The sequence below is a fragment of the Carcharodon carcharias genome, chromosome 4, assembly GCF_017639515.1.
Source record: "Carcharodon carcharias isolate sCarCar2 chromosome 4, sCarCar2.pri, whole genome shotgun sequence".
Taxonomy (NCBI): Eukaryota; Metazoa; Chordata; class Chondrichthyes; order Lamniformes; family Lamnidae; genus Carcharodon; species Carcharodon carcharias.
In genome coordinates, this window is record NC_054470.1 from 19,741,881 (window position 1) to 19,764,825 (window position 22,945).

General features: G+C 45.8%; 1 protein-coding gene across 1 annotated transcript in view; it reads left to right on the forward strand.

Moving 5' to 3' along the window:
- Window positions 1-22,945, forward strand: part of tmc2b (transmembrane channel-like 2b) — a 141,533-nt gene that overhangs the window by 12,760 nt on the left and 105,828 nt on the right. Inside the window, exons 3-4 of the mRNA XM_041185266.1 lie at window positions 2,856-3,318; window positions 9,674-9,820. Of these exons, the coding sequence (XP_041041200.1) occupies window positions 2,856-3,318; window positions 9,674-9,820 (610 nt within the window). The remainder of the gene's footprint in view (window positions 1-2,855; window positions 3,319-9,673; window positions 9,821-22,945) is intronic.

A 22,945-nucleotide genomic window follows, 5' to 3' on the forward strand; every position in this document is an offset into this window, starting at 1 on the left:
AGGAGTTTACATATAGAATGCAGTTTGTGAAAGAGCTCCTGCACAATCTTCCTCAGGATGGCGATTGTTAGTTGGGTGCTGATCGGCTGTGGTTGGTTAGCACATTCTCAAGCTGTCTTCCACTGACTTAGCAATATAGGACTTCTTTCTACCCTGCTGTGAGTATCTGTCTGGTTTCAATCCACCTCCACTTATTTCAACAAGTTTTCTGCGATTAACAGTTCTATTCAATTCAAATGTTCTATTCAATTCAGCAATATCACTGAAAATAACAAGTATGGATGTAATATCAGACCCATCTGGTTTCCACGTAACAAACATTTCTCTGAACTCATAGCCAGTCTGTTAAACCTTTCCTTACAGTCAAATCTTCCATCCTATAAGATTATTTGATGGAGAAGGGGAGTTTTACCCGCACCCTATTCAATATTTGTCCTTCAACCAACATCACTAAAACAAATGATCTGGCTATTTAACTTATACACTAATTCAGTGTACACTTCTCTACATTGCAATAATGACTACATTTCAAAAGTACTTTATTAGCTTTGAAGTGCTTCACAATGCTCTAAAGATGTGAAAGATGTTGTAAAAATTTTAATTAATTCTTTGTTACATTGCATTGGAATAATATGTGCCAAATCGTCCTTGGAATGGTAATCACCATCAGATTTCCACTTCCTATTTTCTTACCTTATACTGGAGCTCCACGATTCTCACCTAGACTTCTGACCCGGGCCTGCTGAGAAATGTACGTCGCAGCTAATCCTGAAGTCCTTTCCTCATGGTGCAGGAGCTTCAGGCAAAGCCAAGCCATGCCCCCTTTTTACAGTACTGGCTTCCACATTCCAGTAAGTTTAAATGTCCCAACCACTTTGACAAACTAGGATAGAAGGTAAGAGTGTAAAGTAAGTGAGTGAGGGGTAGGGTGAACTGGGGGGTTGGTTGGGGGTTGTTGGAGGGGGGATGGGTGTAGACGGATGATTGGGTGGGTAGTTGAGGGTAGGGAGAGTAATTGGGGCATGGAGGGGAGGTTGGGGGTGTTGGGAGGGCAGTTGGGGGTTGCAGAGAAGTTAGGTGGTCCTGTGGGGTTCACTGGGGGTGGCAGGGAGGCGGTTTCAGTATGATAGTTACCCAGGAGTTAGAACTAAATTTAATCCTTCTAACATTTCCTGGTTATTTATTCTGCTAAGTAAGTTGGAACCATCTGAAGCCTACAGGCAGGATTTTGCCCTTGGCAGGGGCGCTCAGCGGGGGTGGGCGGGGGCTATTGTGGTGGCCAGTTAAGGCTCCCCCCACCACAGCGCGGAACGCAAGTGGCAGCTGCGCGGGTTGGGGGAGGAGGGTGAGCAGGCCAAGTGCAATCTTTGCACATGCACAAGAAAGAGTGCTTCAATCTCCCTGAGTCACCGAGCTGCCTCAGGGAGATGAAGCATTGTTTAAAAAAAAATAAAGGAAATAAAATTGTCATAAAACATGTCCCTTCATGTGAGTCTGTCACATGAGCTGGGACATGTTTTTAATTCAAAAATAAAATTTTTATTTGATGTTTATTTGTTTTAGGGAACCTCATCCCACCCATGGATGAGGTTTCCTAAAAAATGTAAAGGCCGCTTGGCCTTTTTGCCCGCCTGCCAACTGTTCACTCGATATCATTGCACGTCATTTTACACTCGGGCGTGTTGGGCTTGCGTCCGCACGTAATATTCTGCCTTCCGACTTTAAATCAGAGTTTTGGAGGGTTCCAGACGCAGGGTAATTACCCAATGGAAATTGAAACGTTGTGGGCAATTTCTGTGTAGTCAGTGTGTGGGGACCTCCGGAGGGTACTCCTGAGTATCTTTCGAGGTACCTCTGGGTACGACCGCTGGAGAGCAGAAGTTCTGGGCCATTATGTCTTGTGGTAATTCAGATAAAAATATTGCCTAAAATCCTTTGCACATTACAGTCCAAAGATATCCGAAATTATTAACCCCAAATAAAAGAGCTAAAAGATCTTTATTCAAATCTATCATGTTTACTTGAGCTATACTTTGGATATGAATCATAAAATGAGATTTTGAATTTTCATTTATATTATAGCTACAGTAAAATCTGCTGTATTATGATTTTTTGTATTCTTTAACATTGAGGTGCAACCGGTATTCTACAACAAACATGCTGAATGATCATAATAACTGAAACAAAAACAGAAAGTGCTGGAAAAACTCAGCAGGTCTAGCTGCATCTGTGGAGAGAGAAACAGAGTTAACGTTTTGAGTCCATATGACTCTTTTTCAGAGCTGCTTTGATACTGCTAGAGCTGCTGAGTTTTTCCAGCATTTTCTGTTTTTGTTTCAGATTTCCAGCATCTGCAGTATTTTGCTTTTATTTTGATCATAATAACTGTATCTTTTGATTTTTTTGGCCAATTATTTTCCCCTTTGTGATCTCCCTCTCTCCTGTAAATATTGACTCACACTGGGGTTTGGTTCTGTAAGTGATTGAGCACATTGTCCAAGGAGCTTTACGTCATCAATAAGCCTAGATACTGAGTTGTTCCACTACGAACCAGATGACAGTGAAGCCTAATCTTGTCCTCACTTGACATCTACATGGTCACAAATTCTAGCGGGTAAAGCTGGATTGCAATCAGAAGAGAGGGAACACTGGTTGGTTTTCCGCTCTTTACCCCCAGGGAATTGAGGACAATTATAGCAACCAAATTGTCATCTTGACTGAAATCTGTTACTGTAGCTCAGACACGAATCAAACTTGAAACCTTCTGGTCTGATTTGCTCAGCTACTCTGCCATTTCAGTCATTAGACGAGTTTTAAAATGTTCTGGTTCTAATGTAATTTTTCTGTCAATGCAGACAAAGAAGAAGACATGCAACAACCAGTGAAGAATAGAAAGCAACAAAATACTAGAAAACCATCTAAAGTATCTGAGGATGAAGAGGATAGTTCGGAAGAAGATGCTAAACTCAAACAAAGAAATAATAGAAGGAGACCTCGGGTTCAGGATGGGATAAGAAAGAGCAACAAAAATAATGAAGATGATGAAAGTGAAGAAGAAAACAAAGAAACAGCTAAAAATTCAAGGACAAGAAAGAAAAAGAATCGTGAAGTAGAGGAAAGTGATGATGACAGTGAACTAGAAGGACAAAATAAGAAAAGGATAAAGAACACAGTGCGTGACAATAATAATAGAAGTAATAGAAACAATAAAAACAAAAAACAGAAGGATGAAGATAATAAAAAGGAGAAACAAGCAAACAACAAGAAGGGTGGTAAAGGCAATGGGAAGGACAAGCAGAAGAAAGGAAAATCCTCCAGGTATTTGGCTGCTCTTTATTGTGCAGATATTACAGTAGAATTTTTTTATTCATTCACGGAATGTGGGCTTCTTTGGCTGGGCCAGCATTTATTGCCCATCCCTAGTTGCCCTTGAGAAGCTGGTGGCGAGCTGCCTTCTTGAACTGCTGCAGTCCATGTGGTGTAGGTACACCCACAGAGTTGTTAGGGAGGGAGTCCCAGCATTTTGACCCAGTGACAGTGAAGGAACGGCGAAATATTTCCAAGTCAGGATGGTAAGTGACTCGGAGGGGAACATCTAAGTGGTGGTGTTCCCATGCATCTGCTGCCCTTGTCCTTCTAGATGGTAATAGCTGTGGATTTGGAAGGTGCTGTCTAAGGAGCCTTGATGAATTCCTGCCGTGCATCGTGTAAGCAGTATGTACTGCTGCTACTGTGCGTCAGTGATGGAGGGAGTGAATGTTTGTGGATGTGGTGCCAATCAAGCAGGCTGCTTTGTCCTGGACAGTGTCAAGCTTCTTTAGTGTTATGGGAGCTGTACTCATCCGGGCAAGTGGGGAGTATTCCATCAGACTCCTGACTCCTGGACAGGCTTTGGGGAGTCAGGAGGTGAGTTACTGGTCACAGGATCCCTAGCCTCTGACCTACTCTTGTAGCCACAGTATTTTATAAGACTAGCCCAGTTCAGTTTCTGGTCAATGGCAGCCCCCAGTATGTTGACAGTGGGGCAATTCAGTGATAGTAATTCCTTTGAAATTCAAGGGGCGATGGTTGGATTCTCTCTTGTTGGAGATGGTCATTGCCTAACACTTATGTGGAGTGAATGTTACTGGTCACTTGTCAGACCAAACCTGGATATTGTCCAGGTCTTGCTGCATTTGGACATGAACTGCTTCAGTATCTGAGAAGTCATGAATGGTGCTAAGCATTGTGCAATCATTAGTGAACATCCCCACTTATGATGGAAGGCAGGTCATTGATGAAGCAGCTGAAGATGGTTGGGCCAAGGACACTACCCTGAGGAACTCCTGCAATGATGCCCTGGAGCTGAGATGACTGACCTCCAACAACCACAACCATCTTCCTTTGTGCTAGGTATGACTCCAACCAGTGGAGAATTTTCTCCCTTATTCCCATTGGCTCCAGCTTTGATAGGGGTCCTTGATGTCACACTCAGTCAAATGCTTGTTTGATGTCAAGGACAGTCACTCTCACTTCACCTCTGGAGTTCAGCTCTTTTGTCCATGTTTGAACTAAGGCTGTAATGAGGTCAGGAGCTGAGTGGCCCTGGCAGAGCCCAAACTGGGCATCAGTGAGCAGGTTATTGCTAAGCAAGTGCCTCTTGATAGCACTGTTGATAACCACCTACATTAATTTACTGATGATGGAGAGTAGACGATGGGGCGGTAATTGGCCGGGTTGGGTTTGTCCTGCTTTTTTTGTACAGGGCATAACTGGGCAATTTTCCACATAGCTAGGTAAATGCCAGTGTTGTAGCTGTACTGAAACAGCTTGGCTAGAGGAGCAGCAAGTTCTGGAGCACAAGTCTTCAGTACTATTGCCGGAATATTGTCAGGGCCCATAGACTTTGCAGTATCCAGTGCCTTTGCTGTTTCTTGATATCATGTGGATTGAATCAAATTGGTTGAAGGCTGGCACCTGTAATGCTGTGGACCTCTGGAGGAGGCCAAGATGGATCATCCACCATTCGCGACTGAATGTGGCAAGACTGAGAGCTTATATCTGATCTGTTGGTTGTGGGATTGCTTATTTCTGTTTATCACTTGCTGCTTATGTTGTTTGGCATGCACGTAGTCCTGTGTTATAGCTTCACCAGGTTAACACATCACTTTTAGGTATGCCTGGGGCTGTTCCTTGTGTGCCCTCCTGCCCTCTTCATTGAACCAGGGTTGATCCCCTGGCTTGATAGTAATGGTAGACCGGGGGATATACCAGGCCATGAGTGTTTGAGTACAATTCTGCTGCTGCTGATGGCCCACAGCGCCTCATGGATGCCCAGTTTTGAGTTGCAAGATCTGTTCAAAGTCTATAGCATTTAGCATGGTGGTAGTGCCACACAACATGATGGATGGTATCCTTAAGGTGAAGACGGGACTCTGTCTCCACAAGGACTGTAGGGTGGTTACTTGTACCGATACTCTCATGGACAGATGCATCTGAGACAGGTTGGTGAGGATGAGGTCAAGTATGTTCTTCCCTCTTGTTGGTTCCCTCACCACCTGCCGCAGACCCAGTCTAGCAGCTATGTCCTTTAGGACTCGGCCAGCTCGGTCAGTAGTGCTGATACCAAATTACTCTTGGTGATGGATATTGACGTCCCCCACCCAGAGTATATTCTGCACCCTTGCCACCCTCAGTACTTCCTTCAAGTAGTGTTCAACATAAAGGAGCACTGATCCATCATCTGAAGGAGGCAGAACACGGTAACCAGCAAGAGGTTTCCTTGCCCATGTTTGACCTGATGCCATGAAACTTCATGGGGTCCTAAGTCGATATTGAGGACACCCAGGGCAACTCCCTCCTGACTGTATACCACTGTGCACTGCCACCTCTGCTGGGCCTGTCCTTTTCATGGGGCAGGACACACCTAGGGATGGTGATGGTGGAGTCTGAGACATTATCTGTAAGATATGATTCCATGAGGATGACTGTGTCAGGCTGTTGCTTAATTAGTCTGTGAGACAGTTCTCCCAATTTTGGCACAAGTCCCCAGATTTTAGTTAGGAGGACTTTGCAGGTTTGGCTGGGCTGAGATTGCTGTTTCTGGTGCTTCGGTCAATACCGGGTGGTCCATCCAGCTTCATTCCTTTTTTGAGACTTTGTCGAGGTTTGATACAACTGAGTGGCTTGCTAGGCCATTTCAGAGGACATTTAAGAGTCAATAACATTGCTGTGTTCTGGAGTCACATGGAGGCCAGACCAGGTAAGGATGGCAGATTTCCTTCCCTAAAGGACATTAGTGAACCAGATGGGTTTGTACAACAATCGACAATGGTTCCATGGTCATCATTAGATTTTTAATTCCAGATTTTTATTGAATTCAAATTCCACCATCTGTTGTGATGGGATTTGAACCCGTCCCCAGAGCATTACCCTGGGTCTCTGGATTACTAGTCCAGCGACAATACCACTATGCCATTGCCTCCCCCTTGGGCCATAACATTTGAGCCCCCCCAGTGTTGGATTTGGGGGGGTACCCCAAAGATGCGCTAGGGAATGCCTCTGGGAAGTCCCCAGGTAAGAGTTTGCATGGCAATAGCCCAGAAGTGCACACTTCCTCTGGACAATTGCGCTGCACTGAGAACCATCTGAAAATGTGACTGAAATCACAAACTTCGGATGGTCCTGCCAGCATTATACCAATGGTTACCCAGAAATGTTTGGAAGAATTAAAACCTCTTCTAACTTCTGGGTGTTCTTTGTAAAGATCCACTCTGACTCCACGGGACTCCCCCAACACCCACGACATCCTCCACTCCAAGGAACTCGCCCAGCCCCTGAACCGCCCAACCCTCAACCCCAATCCTGACTTCCGACACCCCCCACCCTCATGAACTCTGAAACCCCCCAACCCCCCCTGACCTCCGTCACTCCCCACCCCCTCCAACCGTCCCCCCCGGACCTCCGACTGACCTCTGCCCCTGACCTTGGTCACCCCCCCCGACCCCTCCCTGGACCTCAGACACTGCCTCCCACACCCAATCCACTCCTGGGTCTCCAGCCCACACCCCCAGCCCCTCTAGAGCTCCGACCCCCCACCCCCCACTCCCTCCCCTGTCCTCAACCCCACCCCACCCTCCCCTGGATCTGAGACCGCCCCACCTTCCCACCAGGCCTCCGACTCCCCCCAACCTCTCCAGACACCCCACTTCCCAGGTACTTCTGACTCCCCACCCTGGAAACGGCCCCCCACACCCCATTCCTCCCAAATCCTACCCACTTACCTTTGAGATTTACCTTCTTCCTGGCCTGTCAATTTCCCTGGCCCTTTAAACTTACCTGCTTTATGGCAGCAAGTGCCGTAATAATGGGGGCATGGCCTCCTTGAATCCACCGGAGCTGCACTTCGCTTGGGGCTTGCGAGGAGTCTTTCAATGCAGGCCCCAAGCAGCTTCAGTAAACAGAAGGGTCAGCATAGTTTTCACAACCAGGTAAATGTGCATTTATGTCTTCTAATTCCTGCGGGGCAGCACTTGCCAACGTTAGTCGGAAGTTACAGCCCAAGTTAATGCAAGAGAATCACTTGACAGAGAGGTAAACACTAACTGCCTATAATATATTTGTTAGGCCACAGGATATAGTTTTGTTCTTTGTATACTTACAGAAGGGCATTGCAACTTTCTTTGCTACTCCATCACACAATGTATGGAACATGACTGAGCATTTAATCAGAAGAGAATAAAATTAGAAAGGTGGTATATTCTATCTTTGAATAAGGGAATGAGGAAAATAAGAAGGGAGGAGCAGAACTAGCTGTCACATTTTGTACTTTGCATTAAGTACTCAATCATAGTTATAAGGAGTCAGGAAAAAATAGATCCTCTGATTCTGTTGCTTCCTGTGCACGTGTTAATATGGTCCCAAAGATGTGTATTTTTAGGGAGAAGCACCCTTTGTTGTCGGAGGGTGATTTTTATTCATTGTGATAGGGTTACAATGTTCAAGTACACCAAATAAAAATAGAAAATGTTGGAAATACACTCAAGGTTTGTCAGTAACTACTGTTTTAGATGCAACTTTCCATTAACATTTTGGAATCTGATTAGAAACCTTGACCCAGAGTATTAAATAATTTTCTCTATTCAAATGTTGACAGAAATACTGTGAGCTTCCATGATTTTCTATTTTTATTTCAGAAATCCAACATATGCAGCAAATCTTTAACCAATGAAAGAGACTTATTTGTTTGCAACACAAATTGTTTACTTGAACTGGACAATAAAGCACTTTTGAATCATGATTGACCACTGGAGCACAATTGTTTGGTGCAACATCTTGGTGAAAAATCTTATTTAAATTGTGCAACTGTAGGCTGCTCTGTGTTTCAGAGGAATGGAAAATACTTGCATTTATATAGCACCTTTATGACCTCCAGACATCCCAAAGCACTTCACATCTAATGAAGAAATTATGAAGTGTATTTCACTGTTGCTTATGTAGGAAAACACAGCAATCAATTTTCACATAACAAACTCTCACTGACAGCATTGATATACATGGCCATTTTTTAGTTATATTGGCTGAGGAATAAAATTGGCCAGGATTTCAGAAGAACACCCCTGCTATTCTTCAAATAGGGCCATGGGAACTTTTACATCCATCTGAGAGGTGAGTTAAGACCTCAGTTCAATGTCTCATGATAGACAGCCCTTCTGCTGACAGTATAGCTCATCCACTGACGTGTCAACCAAGATGATGTGTTCAAATTTCTGGGATGGGGCTTAAGCCCACAACCTTCTGACTCAAAAGTGAGAGTGTTACCACTGAGCCAAGGCTGACACAATGTGACTTTTATTTTCTATGCACTGACCTTTTCCCAGGTTGGTGCAGCCAGGAAAGCAATTCTATCCTACTGTCTTATATAAATGGGCTGGGAGTCTAGCGTGCCTGCAGTGAGAAAAATGGTTGACCTCAGCATTCAGCAAGTTTGGCAGCACCGATTTCTATTTGCCACTAGCTGTTGTTACCCCACAGCAACGTAGAAGGAAAAGTACTTCTAGGGGTTTCCTGAGGCATTAATGCTGCTTTGTTTATATTCTGGGCTGCTACTAGCATTACAGCAGTAATTTAAATAGTATTCTGTTTTTCACAGATTTCTTTAGCATTGCATTTTGTTGTCCGACTTAACCATATAATTTTTCGTTTTGTGGAAAACTAATGAGTGGTGAAATTAACCTGTCGGCCTGAAGCTAGAAAGCTGGATGATTCTCTGTGTTAACAATAACATGCATCGTAGCCTAAGCAATGATGAAATATTTAATTTATCCTTAAATAAAACTTTGTGTAATATTATTTATAACGTATATAAAACCTGTGTATGTTCTTTGCGGCTAATATTATGTCAAATTTGTACACCCATTTAATTAAACCTTCAGTTATTTTATGAGTATGTGTCAGCAGTGGTTTCTAAGCTCTGACTTGTTGAAATGAATGGAAAGATAACTTGGCAGATGCTGTAAGAAACATGCAATCCTCCCAGTCAGAGTTTGTGTTTCCTTTCTGCAGTCCACTGGGTGATACTTAACACTCAGGCAGTAAAGATGAAAATCTACCCCAATAATTAGCCTGAGCTGCATCCAGGATGTGAGTTGATTATAACTGGTACACCTTTTATTTTCCCTTTATTTTGCTGCAGCTCATCATCAAATTCATCAGACAGCGAAGATTCTTTGTCAGAGGGTGAACTTGCCAAGGTTTTGGAAGAAGTCGAAGAAAAGAAGAAGCTAATAGTCATTCTAAGGACCAAAGCCTGGTGTATGAAAAGGAAACTTACAAAGTTAAAGTAATTGATTTGTAGTTTCTGCATAATGTTTCAGAGTCCTCTTCTTCATATAAATAATCGACATGCCAAAAGTCACCTTTTAAAGAACTTGAGATCCTACAATCCATGTTCATTTAAAAAATGAGACAAAATCAGTTCCATCAATATGATCTCTCCTTAAGATTCTGTGATAATTAATTGAACGTTGCATTTAGCCAGACCATTGCATCATGCATATTTTATGGCATTAACATATTTTTCAAGAAATGAATCTTGAAATTACCCTCAGTGAGTATAAGGGTATAAATGGTTAGTGTAGGCAGAATTCCTTTTCCATTATTTTATTTTAACAGTGATATGAACCAATTTTTTACATATTAATGAATTAATTAAAATAGCAGACACAGGTATTTCATACAAACCTGATCATCTTTTGTATACTAACATTTGTGCAACATGACATGAAGATAATTTGCAGGAAAAATCTCTCACTGTTGAAAATTGCAATGGTTAAGCAGCCCAGGGATTCATTTAGTTAGCAAAGGCATTCGGACACATTGGCCAGAATTTTGCCCTTGATGGGCGGGCAGGCCCAACCAACTTGGCGGCGGGCGGGCAGCCGATCGCCACCGCCGAAACGGGCTGCGCCAATTAAGGTCCGCCCAGCGGGTTAGCGACTTCCACGGAGAGCGGGAAAATAGTCATAGGGGTGGGCGTGCTCAGACTGCTGGTTCCAATGGGGAACTGGCAGCCTGCGTAAAGAGTGGCCAGGCAGCCTGCTTGAGGCAGTGCACCATGGCCACTCGGGGAGAGAGAGAGAGAGAGAGGCACCTGTCACAGGACAGGAGCAGGAGCAGGAGGAGGGGGGCAGGCTACAGGAGAGGCCTGTGTGCCCCTCGCTTCTCCGATGCATGCCTTGCTGTCCTCCTCCAAGAGGTGTCCAGCCGTCGGGATATATTGTATCCGGGTGATGGGAGGAGGAGGGCCCTCCATGTCACCAGTCAGGCGTGGGAGGAGGTTGGTGACGCTGTAAGCGCCCATGACGATGTGCGGCACACAAGCACTCAGTGCCACAAGAGTGTCAATGATTTGCTGCGCTCTGGAAGGGTGAGTACTATGTTGGCCTTGGTCATTTGACCCAGAAGGTAGCCTTAGCCTTTGAGCCCTCCCCCACGTCTCGCTGTCATTACTGCATTGGGCATTTTGGCGCACGCTGGGTGGGCAAACAGATAGTGACCATGCTTACATCAGCCTTAGTGGTTGAGGAGAAGAAGGGTTCTCCCCGCAGCATATGTTGGTGTTTGTGGCATTTGAGTAGTCTGGGGGCAACCTGCAGGAGAGGCAGCTAGACACATACTCAGAACTTCAACACATGTCTTATTGATGGTGATGAGATGGTGGAAGGGGAGCCTCAAGGTGTCGTGGCCAAGTGCCATCTGCTGGCCTCGGCGCTGCACCTAGTTGCACTTCCTTGCCATGGGCGCTAAGACCCGTGTGTTATTCAAAGTGATGGATGCCGAATGCGTCCAAGGTGTCCGTTGGGGGAGGGGGTTGGGAGCAGCCGTACTATCTTCTGGGGACTGATCACCAGTAGTGTGGACAGGAACCGCTGGAGGCCTCAGATGGGCCACTGTGGATGGGGTGCAGCGTGCGCGTGCAGAGTACATGAGCGATCAGCCCCAATAAATCTTCTTCCCTGTTCTGCAGGCAAAAACTGAACACAATCAGTGGGAGCGCCAGAGGACTGGAGGTGGGCACACCCTGCTCCAGCGCCTGACACCATTTGAAGAGCAGGCCATGGAGCTGGGGAGGAGGCAGGGGGCCAGGTCAGCAGGTGGCAGTGAGGCTGGGGTCCAGTGGGCAGGTATTTGAGGGTCACAGTTCCATCCACTCTGTCTGCCCACCCTCCAAACCACTGATGGCTGCTGCAATCGTTAATGCTTCAACACTGTTCATTCACAGATGGATACAGTCAGACGTGTGGGTCATACACAAAGGTCCCTTGTCCCCTTGAGGATTCGCGTCTCCACCACCTTCCAAAGTCGCCTTATCCCATTTGTGACCACTATCCCCATGGCCTAACATGCCAGGGCATCGCTGCTGCACATCCAAAGGCTTTTTGCATCTTAGGGGGGTTGGAACCTCCACCACCCTTTCAGCCAGTGCGCCCCACTTTACTCTGTCCAAAAGGCCCTCAGCACCTCACCTGTGAACCTCGTGGCATTCAACTTAAATAAATGCCACCACGTTAGTCATCCCTGTGCCAAGGGGAAATGTTCCTTTCTGCCCACCTGTTCTATGCCCCTCCTAACGGTATGAAGGTCAATAATGTGACCTGTCAATCTCCGGTGATCCACGGCAAATGTCTCAAGTGTTAGCGATGTTTCCTCAGCACCGCCACTATCCAGTCCAGCATGCATCCAGGTCAGGTACCTCTGCACTCTCCCCACTCCAATGGTACATAACATTCCATGTGGCATTCCTGAGGCCATCTGACCAGCCTGTCTGTTTGCGTGTCTAATGTTTGGGCCTCGTCTTGATTCTTTTCCACCCCACCAATGTTCGTCTCCTTGGGGTCCTGAAGGGTAAGTGAATTATGTGGCTGGAGGGGAAAGGGATGAAAGGTTTAACTGACTGGACGCTATCTGATGCACTGTCCTTGTTGTTAGTTTCAGCATCACCACCACATGGCCGCGGCCAATGACAGTGGAGCCCCACCTCCACACCTGAGGCCCAAGACGTGCAACTTGTGGCACATCATTTCAGCCAGCCAGGCACCAGCGCAGCGACAAACACTTCAGTGGGGAATTTAACGTTGGCTAGTTTCCCGGGTCACACTGGAGAGGGCACTTCATAATCGCTGGAGGAGATGGCAGGGACAGAGAGTGCCGATGGCGCCAGCAGCTGGAGGTCTGCAGGGGACCAGGCACATGCTGAGTCTGGCACTGATGACCTGCCTCTGGAGTTGTCCCCAATGCAGCAGCTGCAGGACAAGCAGCAGGAAGTGCATTTGCATCTGGCAGGGTTGCATGAGGGTATGCTTCAGTTGGTCTCTGCGGTGGTGGAGTCCAGGCAGAGTGTCAGTGAAGGCATGAACCTCAGGGCAGAGCTTCAGGCTTCCTCCACTGAGAGATTGGCGACTCTCATGGAGAGGGTGTTCAACCAGATGGAGAATCTTCTGATTGGGTTACGCTCTGACCTGCAAGCCCTGACAGCAGTACTGGTCATTCCCAATGTGGGAGATGTGTACACCAAGCGTCGATGCTTGGTGCCCATGCATCTGCGGTGAGCAGGGAGGTCCAATGGGATCTCACGTCGGCGCAGCAGCTGCCTGTCCTCGCTGTGAGCTCCTCTCAGGGCGCTCCGGATGAGGGCAGCAGCTCCTCCGCCCCTCTGCCAGTGACTGTTGCATCCGCTGAGGCTGCGACAACTGGGGAGGTGCCAGTTCGGGAACTGGCCACTCCCTCCCAGGCGGGGCCATCACAGGCTCCACGGGCCAGAGAACAGCCGCCAAGGTCATCGAGACCAACAGGACAGCAGAGTCAGCAACTGGCTCACAAGCCACTCCGAGCGATGGGACGGCACCTAGATGTAGCACCCGCAAACAAAAGCAAAAGGCACGTTAGGCACTCAACGTGTTTGTCATTGGTGATTTTGTGTTGGCCTTAGAATAGGGAACAATATACTTATGTTTACAATGGAGAAGTTTCTGTTATATTTTTGGACATAATAAAGTCCACATTTCTGACCATGGCTGAGGGTGTTTCCTTTGTGCTGCATTTGTATGTTTCAGAGACATCTCAGTGTTTGAGTGGACATTGATGTTTCTGTACTGAGCCCTTAATTGCAGCTGATGAGGTGGAAGATGTAGCACCTCAGTGCCATGTGTGGAAGCGCCAGGCAATGCTGGTCCTGCTGATCCACGTGTGTGGAAGTAGCTGAAGATTCGTTGGATTAAAGTGTCCCTGCCTCCTTGGTGTAGTAGCGGGTCAGCGTGCTGCCCCTCATCATCGCCCTGTGCTTCCTCATCCTCTGAGCCACTACTGGATTCATCATGTGCATCCTCATCCAGGGTGACAAGGTCTTCATCGTCAACTGCATCCCCCCTTTCCAGCGCAAGATTGTGCAGAGCGCAGCATGCTACCACTATCACAGAGACGGGATCTTGGGGGTACTGGAGTGCGCCCCCTGAGCGGTCCAGGCAACAGAAGTGCATCTCCACCACAGCCTTTGTGGTGCCCTGGCTTCTATTGTACCGCTGCTCAGCTTCTGTTGGATGGCGGAGAGGTGTCATGAACCACCTTTGGAGGGGATAGCCCTTGTCACCCAGCAGCCAACCATCCAGCTGAGCTGGAGCACTGAAGAGCCCCAGCACCTGGGAGTGTCTGAGGATGTAGGCATCGTGGAAGCTGCCTGGGTCCCTTGCACAAACTTGCAGAATCTGTATCCTCTGATCACACACTATCTGCATGTTCATGGAGTGGAAGCTCTTCCTGTTGATGAAGGCACCGGGCTCACCTGCTGGCACCTTGATGGCCACATGTGTACAGTCTATAGCACCCTGGATGCAGGGGGAAGTGGATGAAGGTCAATGCCCATCTGAACAGAGCGTCTGTAATCTGCTTGACACAAGTGTGGACGGCTGATTGGGAGACACAGCAAAGATCACCCATCGAGCCCTGGAAGGAGCCAGAGGCATAAAAGTGGAGGGCAACTGTGAGCTTCAGAGCCGCTGGCATGGGGTGTCCACCCACACAGTTAGAGGAGATCTCAGGGCCAATCATCTGACAGATATAGTTCACTGTCTCCCTTGACAGTCAGAGCCTCCTTCGGCACTGCACCTCAATCATATTGAGGTAGCTGCTTCGCCGCCTGTATACCCTGGCAGCAGGATAGTGGCATCTTCTGTGGCCTCTTCTGCCTTGGACAACCTCTTGGCCCTGCGCCCCTTGTGCCTGGCCTCCCAAAGATGGCCCCCCTGGAGGCTGATTGTCCAGTCCTGGCCTCCTGCTTATTCTATCCCTCCATTCCTCCTCAGAGGAGCTGCCTCCATTGGAGATGTCAGAACCCATACCCCCAAGCTAAATGAAGGCCTCCGGAAATCTGCAGGCCCGAGAAAGATTGCTGTCTGCAGACTGGCTTCAAAATACACAAAAAGCTGTTGGAAATTGATGTGAACTGGTAACAATCACACAGGCAACTTTAAAACACTTTCTGCAATTAAACTTCGTGGAAAACATGAACAACCCCTCAACCCACATAACCCGCCAGTGAATGACTTTTATTAAATAATCACCTACCCGCCTGCCTGTTGGGCCTGTGCGCCGATTCAAAATTCACACGGGCCCCTCAAAATCCTGGACAGTTGGCAAGTTAAGGGCCTTAACGAGGCCTTCAATTAATGGCGGGCGAGCATCCCACTGCTGTGTGCGCCCGCCGATCGAAATATCGCGGTGCCGCGTGCTGACTTCGGGATGCTCGCCTGACATCAGCGCGTGATATTTTAAGCGCTGATATGTGAGCTCCGCCACCCGCACATCAGTCAGAAAATTCTACCCGTTCATGGGGTAAAGTCCGGTTAAGGGTTTGGCTTCAAGGCATTGAATTTCCAAGTTTGCATGCCATTTTGGTCTTTAGGTAACAATAAACTATTCTTGTCTTAAAAACCAGAGTTTGTCCATAGTCCAGTCAAACTCAAAGGGCCCGCTCGCCGACACATAAAATGATACAGGATAACGTCGGGGGGATTCCCCGTTGTCATCCCGGCCCATTTAAATATTCAGGAAGGCGGGGCCACAGCAAAACCAGCTGTGCACCCGCCGACCTGTCAATGGCCAATTGAGGCTATTGACAGGATCATTGAAACAATTAAAGGACCTGCCCGTCCAACCTTAAGGTTGGTGGGCAGGCCAGGAGCCCTGGTGGCAAATAGAGAAACCATGAAACCTCATTCACCGTTTTAGTGTAATTTATGAACATGTCCCATCTCATGTGACATTGTCACATGAGGGGGACATGTTAAGAAATTTTTTTTTCTATTTTAATGTTTTTAAAAGTGTCAGCGATCTCCCTGAGACAGCACTTAGCCTCAGGGAGATGTGCGCACTTTCGTGCACATGTGCAAAAGAGTGCACTCTTGCTTTAGGGGAATCCCTGCCAGCACAGGGAGCGCATAGCGCTTCCCGCCGGACATCACGCTGGGTGGGCCTTAGTTGGTCCGCCCACTTAAAATGGCGGCAGGGCCCGCTTCTCCGGCGGGAATCAGCTCCCTGCCTGCCGGAGATTGCATTGGGCCCGGCAAGCAGAAAATTCTGCCCAAAGTTCCCATCAGCGATCTGAAGTGATCCCATTGTATCAGCTACCTTCAACTGAGTGCTTTGGAGCCACATTCTCTGAGCTAGCTTTATTTCTGGATGAGACTAACTAGTATTTGTAAGACAGAGTAGTCAACTACATTAAGGCATCATGGAATTATAGATCATAGAATGCATACAGGACAAAAGGAGGTCATTCGTCAGACTGTGCCCATGTCAACTCTCTGCAAGAGCAGCTCAGATAGACTCACTCCTTCGCCTGTTCTCTTAGTGCTACGCTTTTTTTTCTCTCAGGCGCTTATCCTATTGCCTTTTGAAAGCCAGGATTGTATTTGCCTTCACCACACTCTCAGACAGTGCATTCCAGATCCTGACCACTCGCTGCATAAAAGGATTTTCCTCATGTTGCCATTGCTTCTTTTGCCAGTCACTTTGAATCTGTGTCCTCTTGTTCTCGACCTTTCTGCCAACGGGAACAGTTTCTCTCTATCTACTCTGTCTGGACTCCTCATGATATTGAACACTGCAGTCAAATCTCTTCTCAATCTCCTCTTCTCCAAGGAAAACAACCCCAACTTATCCATCTGTCCATATAACTGAAGTCCCTCATCCCTGGGACCATGCTTCTAAATCTTTTTTGCACCATCTGCAAAGCCTTCACAGCATTTCTAAAGTGTGGTGCCCAGAAAAAGACACAATACTGCAGATGAGGCAGAATCAGTGTTTTATAAAAGTTCATCATAACTTCTTTGCTTTAATACACTATGCCTCTGTTTATAAGGCCCAGGATCTGCATTTATAACAAATATTACAATTTGTACTGCTTCCCTTCCACAATTTGTGCACATGTACCTCCAGGCCCCTCTGCTTCTGCACCTCCTTTAGAATTGTACCCTTTTTTTAATATTGCGTCTTTTCATTCTTCTACCATAATGTATGACTTCACACTTGTCTGCATTAAATTTCCCTCACCATACGTCTGCCCATTCCACTATATCCTCTTGACATCTCGTTTCTCCTCACAGTTCACAGTACTTCCAATTTTTGTGTCTTCTGCAAATTTGCAACTTCTTATATAACACCTGAAGAAAATTTGTTGATGCCCTAGCATAAAAATTGGAAGACCAGTTCTACTGTATTCAAGGCATTTCTGAATTAATTCAGAACAAATTTTAAAAGGAATATTCAGTATTGAGACTACTTAAGTAATGGTGAAAAATACATTCTTGCCAATGACACTGGTTACATTTTGGACTAAATTCATTTTAATTGAGTACTTCCTGCAGCCTTGTGTGGAGGGAAGTAAAGATTTGAAGTTATCTTTATTCAATTGATGATGTATCATTGTAAAGCCAAAGGACACTAATTCAGACATGTGTTTCTTCTTCAGCCTTTGCGCTTGAGTGAACTGACTCAGAGGCATTGAAACCAGTTAACTCAGCTGATCCAGGCAGTAGAACTCTTGCTGATAATGTTTTGAGAAGAAAATATTTTGGTTTGTAACAGATATGAAGGGCCGGATTTTCGCAGAGTCCGGACTACTCAACAGATCTTTAAAAATGGTAGACAGGACCCAGAAGCGGATGTCCCCTCCATTTCCGGCTGGTCCCAGTTTTCCCCACAGGAGAATAGGGGTAGGATGGGAGATTTGGGGATGGGGAGTGTGGAACTTGCACAGGTGCAAAACACAAATTTGCTGTGCCATTTGAAAATAGTGCCGAATTCAAACAGACCCCATTTTGCTGTTCAAGGGCCTTAACCCTCTCTGTGGGAACCATGATTTTATTGAGGAGTTGTAAACACTTCTGAAGGGTGGATTTATGGTTTGTTCAATTGTCATAACCTGAAGAGATTTAAATCTAAGAATGAAAAATTTCAAATGATCACAACAATTTATACCACAGGCATAAAGGGTACTGATTTGTTGGCAAGTTGATGCTGATTGGCCGAGGTGCTGCCAGGGAAGCTATAAATTCCCCAAGCTCCTGGGTAATTAAAAAAAAATACAAGGCTTGGACACTTTGCTTTTGTTTGCAGAGATCAGGTCCCTGCATATGAAAGTATGTCACTTCTAGCAAGCATAAATGAGCCATTTACGAGCTTGACTGATTATCTTAAATTGGTTGTTAGTATAGCTATTAGCACACTCAGGATTGCACAGAAAGTGCTTTCCAGTTGCGGAGTCACACTCAATTGTTGACATTTTGTATTGGGCTGTACAAGTGTGGGCTGGTTGAATGCAATCTGTACTCTGCCTATTATGAACAATTGGATGAACATGTTGTTTGGTTCGATCGGCCAGTCTTTGAGATATAGAGCATCTGGCATTGCACCGGCACTGAAATTAATACACAACTTTGCTCAATTATGTGGTAGGCAGAATGTCTTTTTGGACTGACAGCAGGATCCTGTTAGCTGAAAATACCACTTGTAACCAGAGCTTGAATGGCCGGATGAAATAGCTTGCTTAAACTGTTGTTCAAATTTTTGGGATACTTTGCCATTCCAGGGTAATTTGAGGTAGACCAGGCAACTTTCAGGTCTGAAAGTAGAAGCTTTAGTCCATTTGCAAGTTTGCATGATACACAGTGAATAATAATCTGATCAGATATCCACTGTCCTTCAGCATAGCTTTCAGTGCTGGTGCAATGTCAGGTACACAGGCCGTATATCCCAATGGTTGGCTGATCAAATCAAACAACATGTTCCTTTGGCTGATGGTAATAGGCAGAGTACAGAACCCACTCAACCAATCCGCACTTGCAAAACCAAACACAAAACTTCTACTGTTAGAAGTGATTCCATGATTGGGCAGCACTTGCTGAAAAATGCTGATTGTGCTAATAGCTACACTAACAACCAATTTAAGATAATCAGTCAATCTCATAATGTAGTTAATTTATGCTTGCTAGAAATGGCATACATTCATATGGAGGGATCCATTCTCTGCAAACAAAAGGAATATGTTCAAGCTTGGGGAGCCTATAGTTCCTGTTACTTCCTATATAGCAATGCCTCAGCCAAGCAGAGTTTTCTTAGAACCATAGAACCGTTACAGCACAGAAGGAGGCCATTCGGTCCATCTTGTCCATGCCTGCTTGAGGACACTCAGGTGCCCTTTCTAATCCCACCTTCTGGCACCCGGCCCATAGCCCTGCAGTTTACAGCACTTAAGGTGCAGATCCAGGTACTTTTTAAAAGAGTTTAGAGTTTCTGCCTCTACTACAACTTGGGCAGCAAATTCCAGACACCTACTACCCTCTGCGTAAAAAAAGTTCTTCCTCATGTCCCCCCTACACCTTCTGCCACTTATCTTGAATCTATGTCTCCTGGTTCTACAATTCTTCTCCAAGGGAAACAATTTTATCCTGTCCACTCTATCTATTCCCCTCATAATTTTGTACACCTCAATCAACTCACCTTCTTTGTTCTAAGGAAAATAACGCCAACCTATCCAATCTCTCCTCGTAGCTACACTTTTCTATCTCTGGCAACATTCTTGTAAATCTCTCCAGAGCTATCACATCCTTCCTGTAATGTGGTGACCAGAACTGCACACAATTCTCCAGTTGTGGCCTCACCAGTGTTTTATACAATTCCAACATTTTATCCTTACTCTTATATTCTATACCTCTGCCAATGAAGGAGAGCATTTCATATGCCTACTTTACAACCTTGTCTACTTGAACTGCTGCCTTCAGGGACCCATGTACTTGTATGCCAAGATCTCTCAATTCATCTACCCCTCTTAGTATATTCCCATTTATTGTGTAATCCCTGTAACTGTTTGACCTCCCTAAATGTATGCCCTCACACTTTATGTTAAAATCCATCTGCCACTTTACTGTCCACTCCACCAACCCATCTATATCGTTTTGAAGATTATGGCTATCCTCTACACAATCCACTACTCGGCCAATCTTTGTGTCATCTGCAAATTTCCCAACCATGATCCCCACGTTCACGTCCAAATCGTTAATATATAACACAAACAACAAAGGTCCCAACCCCGAGCCCTGTGGAACACCACTTGAGACAACTTTCCATTCACAAGGGCATCCATTGACCATTATCCTTTGTTTCCAGTTACAAAGCCAACGTTTTACCCAGTTTGCCACATGACCCTGAATCCCATGGGCTTTTACTTTCCTGACCAATCTGCCATGTGGGACATTGTTAAATGCCTTGCTAAAATCCATGTACACAACATCCACTGCACTACCTCCATCAACCCTTCTTGTCACTTCCTTAAAGAATGAAATCAAATTTGTGAGGCAGAACCTTCCTTTAACAAATTCATGCTGACCATCCCTAACTAGTCCATGCCTTTCCACATGACAATTAATCTTATCTCTCAGGATTGATTCTACTAATTTGCTCACCACCGATGTAAGACTAACTGGCTTATAATTGTTTGGCATTTCCTTTGATCCCTTTTTAAACAATGGAACTACGTTTGCATTTCTCCAGTTCTCCGGTACCTCCCCTGTATCTAGTGAAGATTGGAAAATCATCCTCCGAGCATCTGCTATCTCCTCCCTGACTTCCTTCAATAGCCTCAAAAACAATCCATCTGGCCCTGGCGACTTATCAGCTTTCAAGGATTTCAACTCTTTGAGTACTTCCTCTCTCTTTATGACTATCGTGTCCATTATCTCGCAGTGTTCTTCCTGGACTACTATATATACATCCTCCCTTTCCTTTGTAAACACGGAGACAAAATGTTAATTCAAAACCCTTCCCACAGCCTCTGCATCTACACACAAGTTTCCATCTTCATCTCTGATAGGTCCCACTTTTTCCTTAACTAACCTTTTAGCATTAATGTATTGGTGAAACACCTTTGGGTTATCTTTAACGTTACTTGATAATCTTTTTTCATGCCCTCTCTTTGATTTCCTTATTTCCTTTTTTACTGCGTCCCTGCACTTCCTATATTCCTCTAGACTATCTGCAGTGCTTAGTTCTTTGTGCCTATTGTATGCTTTCTTTTTCTGTTTGATCTTGCCCTGTGTTCCTCTAGACAACTGGGGGCGGGGGGAATCATGTCTACTTTGTACAATTTTTGTAGGGGGACATGTCTACTTTGTACAATTAGGATCTCGCTTTTTAGTGCTTTTCACTGGTTTTCCACTGTTTTATCCTCCAGCAGTGCTGTCCAGTCCACCTCAGCCAAGTCCCTTCTCATTGCTACAAAATTTGCCTTCCCCCAGTTCAAGACTTTTACTCCTGCCTTATCTCTGTCCTTTTCCATGGTAAAGTTAAATCTAACTGCATTGTGATCACTGTCCCTGAAATGGTCGCCTGTCACTTCACCCACTTGCCCTTCTTTGTTTCCCAAGACTAGGTCTAGAATTGCATCTCCTCTTGTTGGGTTTGGGTTGAAATTGTTTCCTAGACACACTGCATGAATTTTTCTCCCTCAGTGCCCCTTATATTGTTTGAATCCCAGTTGATATTAGGATAGTTGAAGTCTCCTACTATTATTGCCCTCTTGTTCTTACAAGCAGAAATTTGCCTACACATTTGTTCTTCTATCTCCCTTTCACTATTTGGAGGTCTGTAATATACTCCCAGTATAGTGACTGCCCCTTTTTTATTTCTAAGCTCTATCCATAAAGCCTCGTTTGTTGACCCATTTAGTATATCATCCCTTCTCACAACAGGAATTGATTCTTTAACCATTAGTGCTACCCGCCCCCCTCCTTTTTTAATTCCTACTTTATCGTGTCTGAAGACTCTATAACCAGGGATATTAAGCTGCCAGCTTTGTCCCTCCTTTAGCCAGGTCTCCATTATAGCAATGACATCCTGCTGCCATGTGTCTACCTGTGCCCTTAACTCATCTACCTTGTTTGTAATACTCCTTGCATTGAAGTATAAACAGTTTAACCCCATCAATTTCCTTTGCTGGACACTTTCTAAACTTTGCTTGTCCTGTAACTCCATGTCTATCACAACATCGCTAGCTAATGTTCTACCTCCATTTTTCTGATCTGAATTTGACCTATCTGATCCTACTCCTGGGATCCCATCCCCCTGCCACACTAGTTTAAATACTCCCCAACAGAACTAGCAAAAGCCCCTGCAAGGACACTGGTCCCAGCTCTGTCTGGGTGCAGCCCATCCGGTTTGTACAGGTCCCACCTTCCCCAGAACCGGTCCCAGTGCCTCAAGAATCTGAATCCCTCTGGCTACACCATCTCTCCAGCCACGTGTTAATTTGGTCTATCCTCTTATTCCTACTCTCACTAGCACGTGGAACTGGGAGTAATCCTGAGATTACTACATTTGAAGTCCTGTATTTTAATTTATCTCCTAACTTCCTGTACTGAGCTTGCAGGTCCTCATCCCTTAGTTTACCTATGTCGTTGGTACCAATGTGTGCCACGACCACTGGCTGCTTACCTTTCTTCCCCAGAATGTCCTACAGCCGCTCTGTGACATCCTGGACCCTGGCACCAGGGAGGCAACATACCATTCTAGATTCACGTTTGCGGCCACAGAAGTGTCTGTCTGTGCCCCTAACTATTGAAACCTCTATCATTATAGCCCTGTCACTTGTTTTCCTCCCACCCCTCTGAGTAGCAGAGCCACCCATGGTGCCGAGAACTTGGCTGTTGCTGCTTTCCCCTGAGAGGCCATCCCCCTCAACAGTCTCCAAAGCGGAATATATGTTAAGAGAGGCGGTTGACCACAGGAGACTCCTGCACTACCTTCCTGAGTCTTTTACTGTTCCTGCTGGTCACCCATTCCCTTTCTGCCTGTGTAATCTTCACCTACGGTGTGAGCACCTCGCTAAATGTGCTATCCACGACTTGCTCAGCATCGC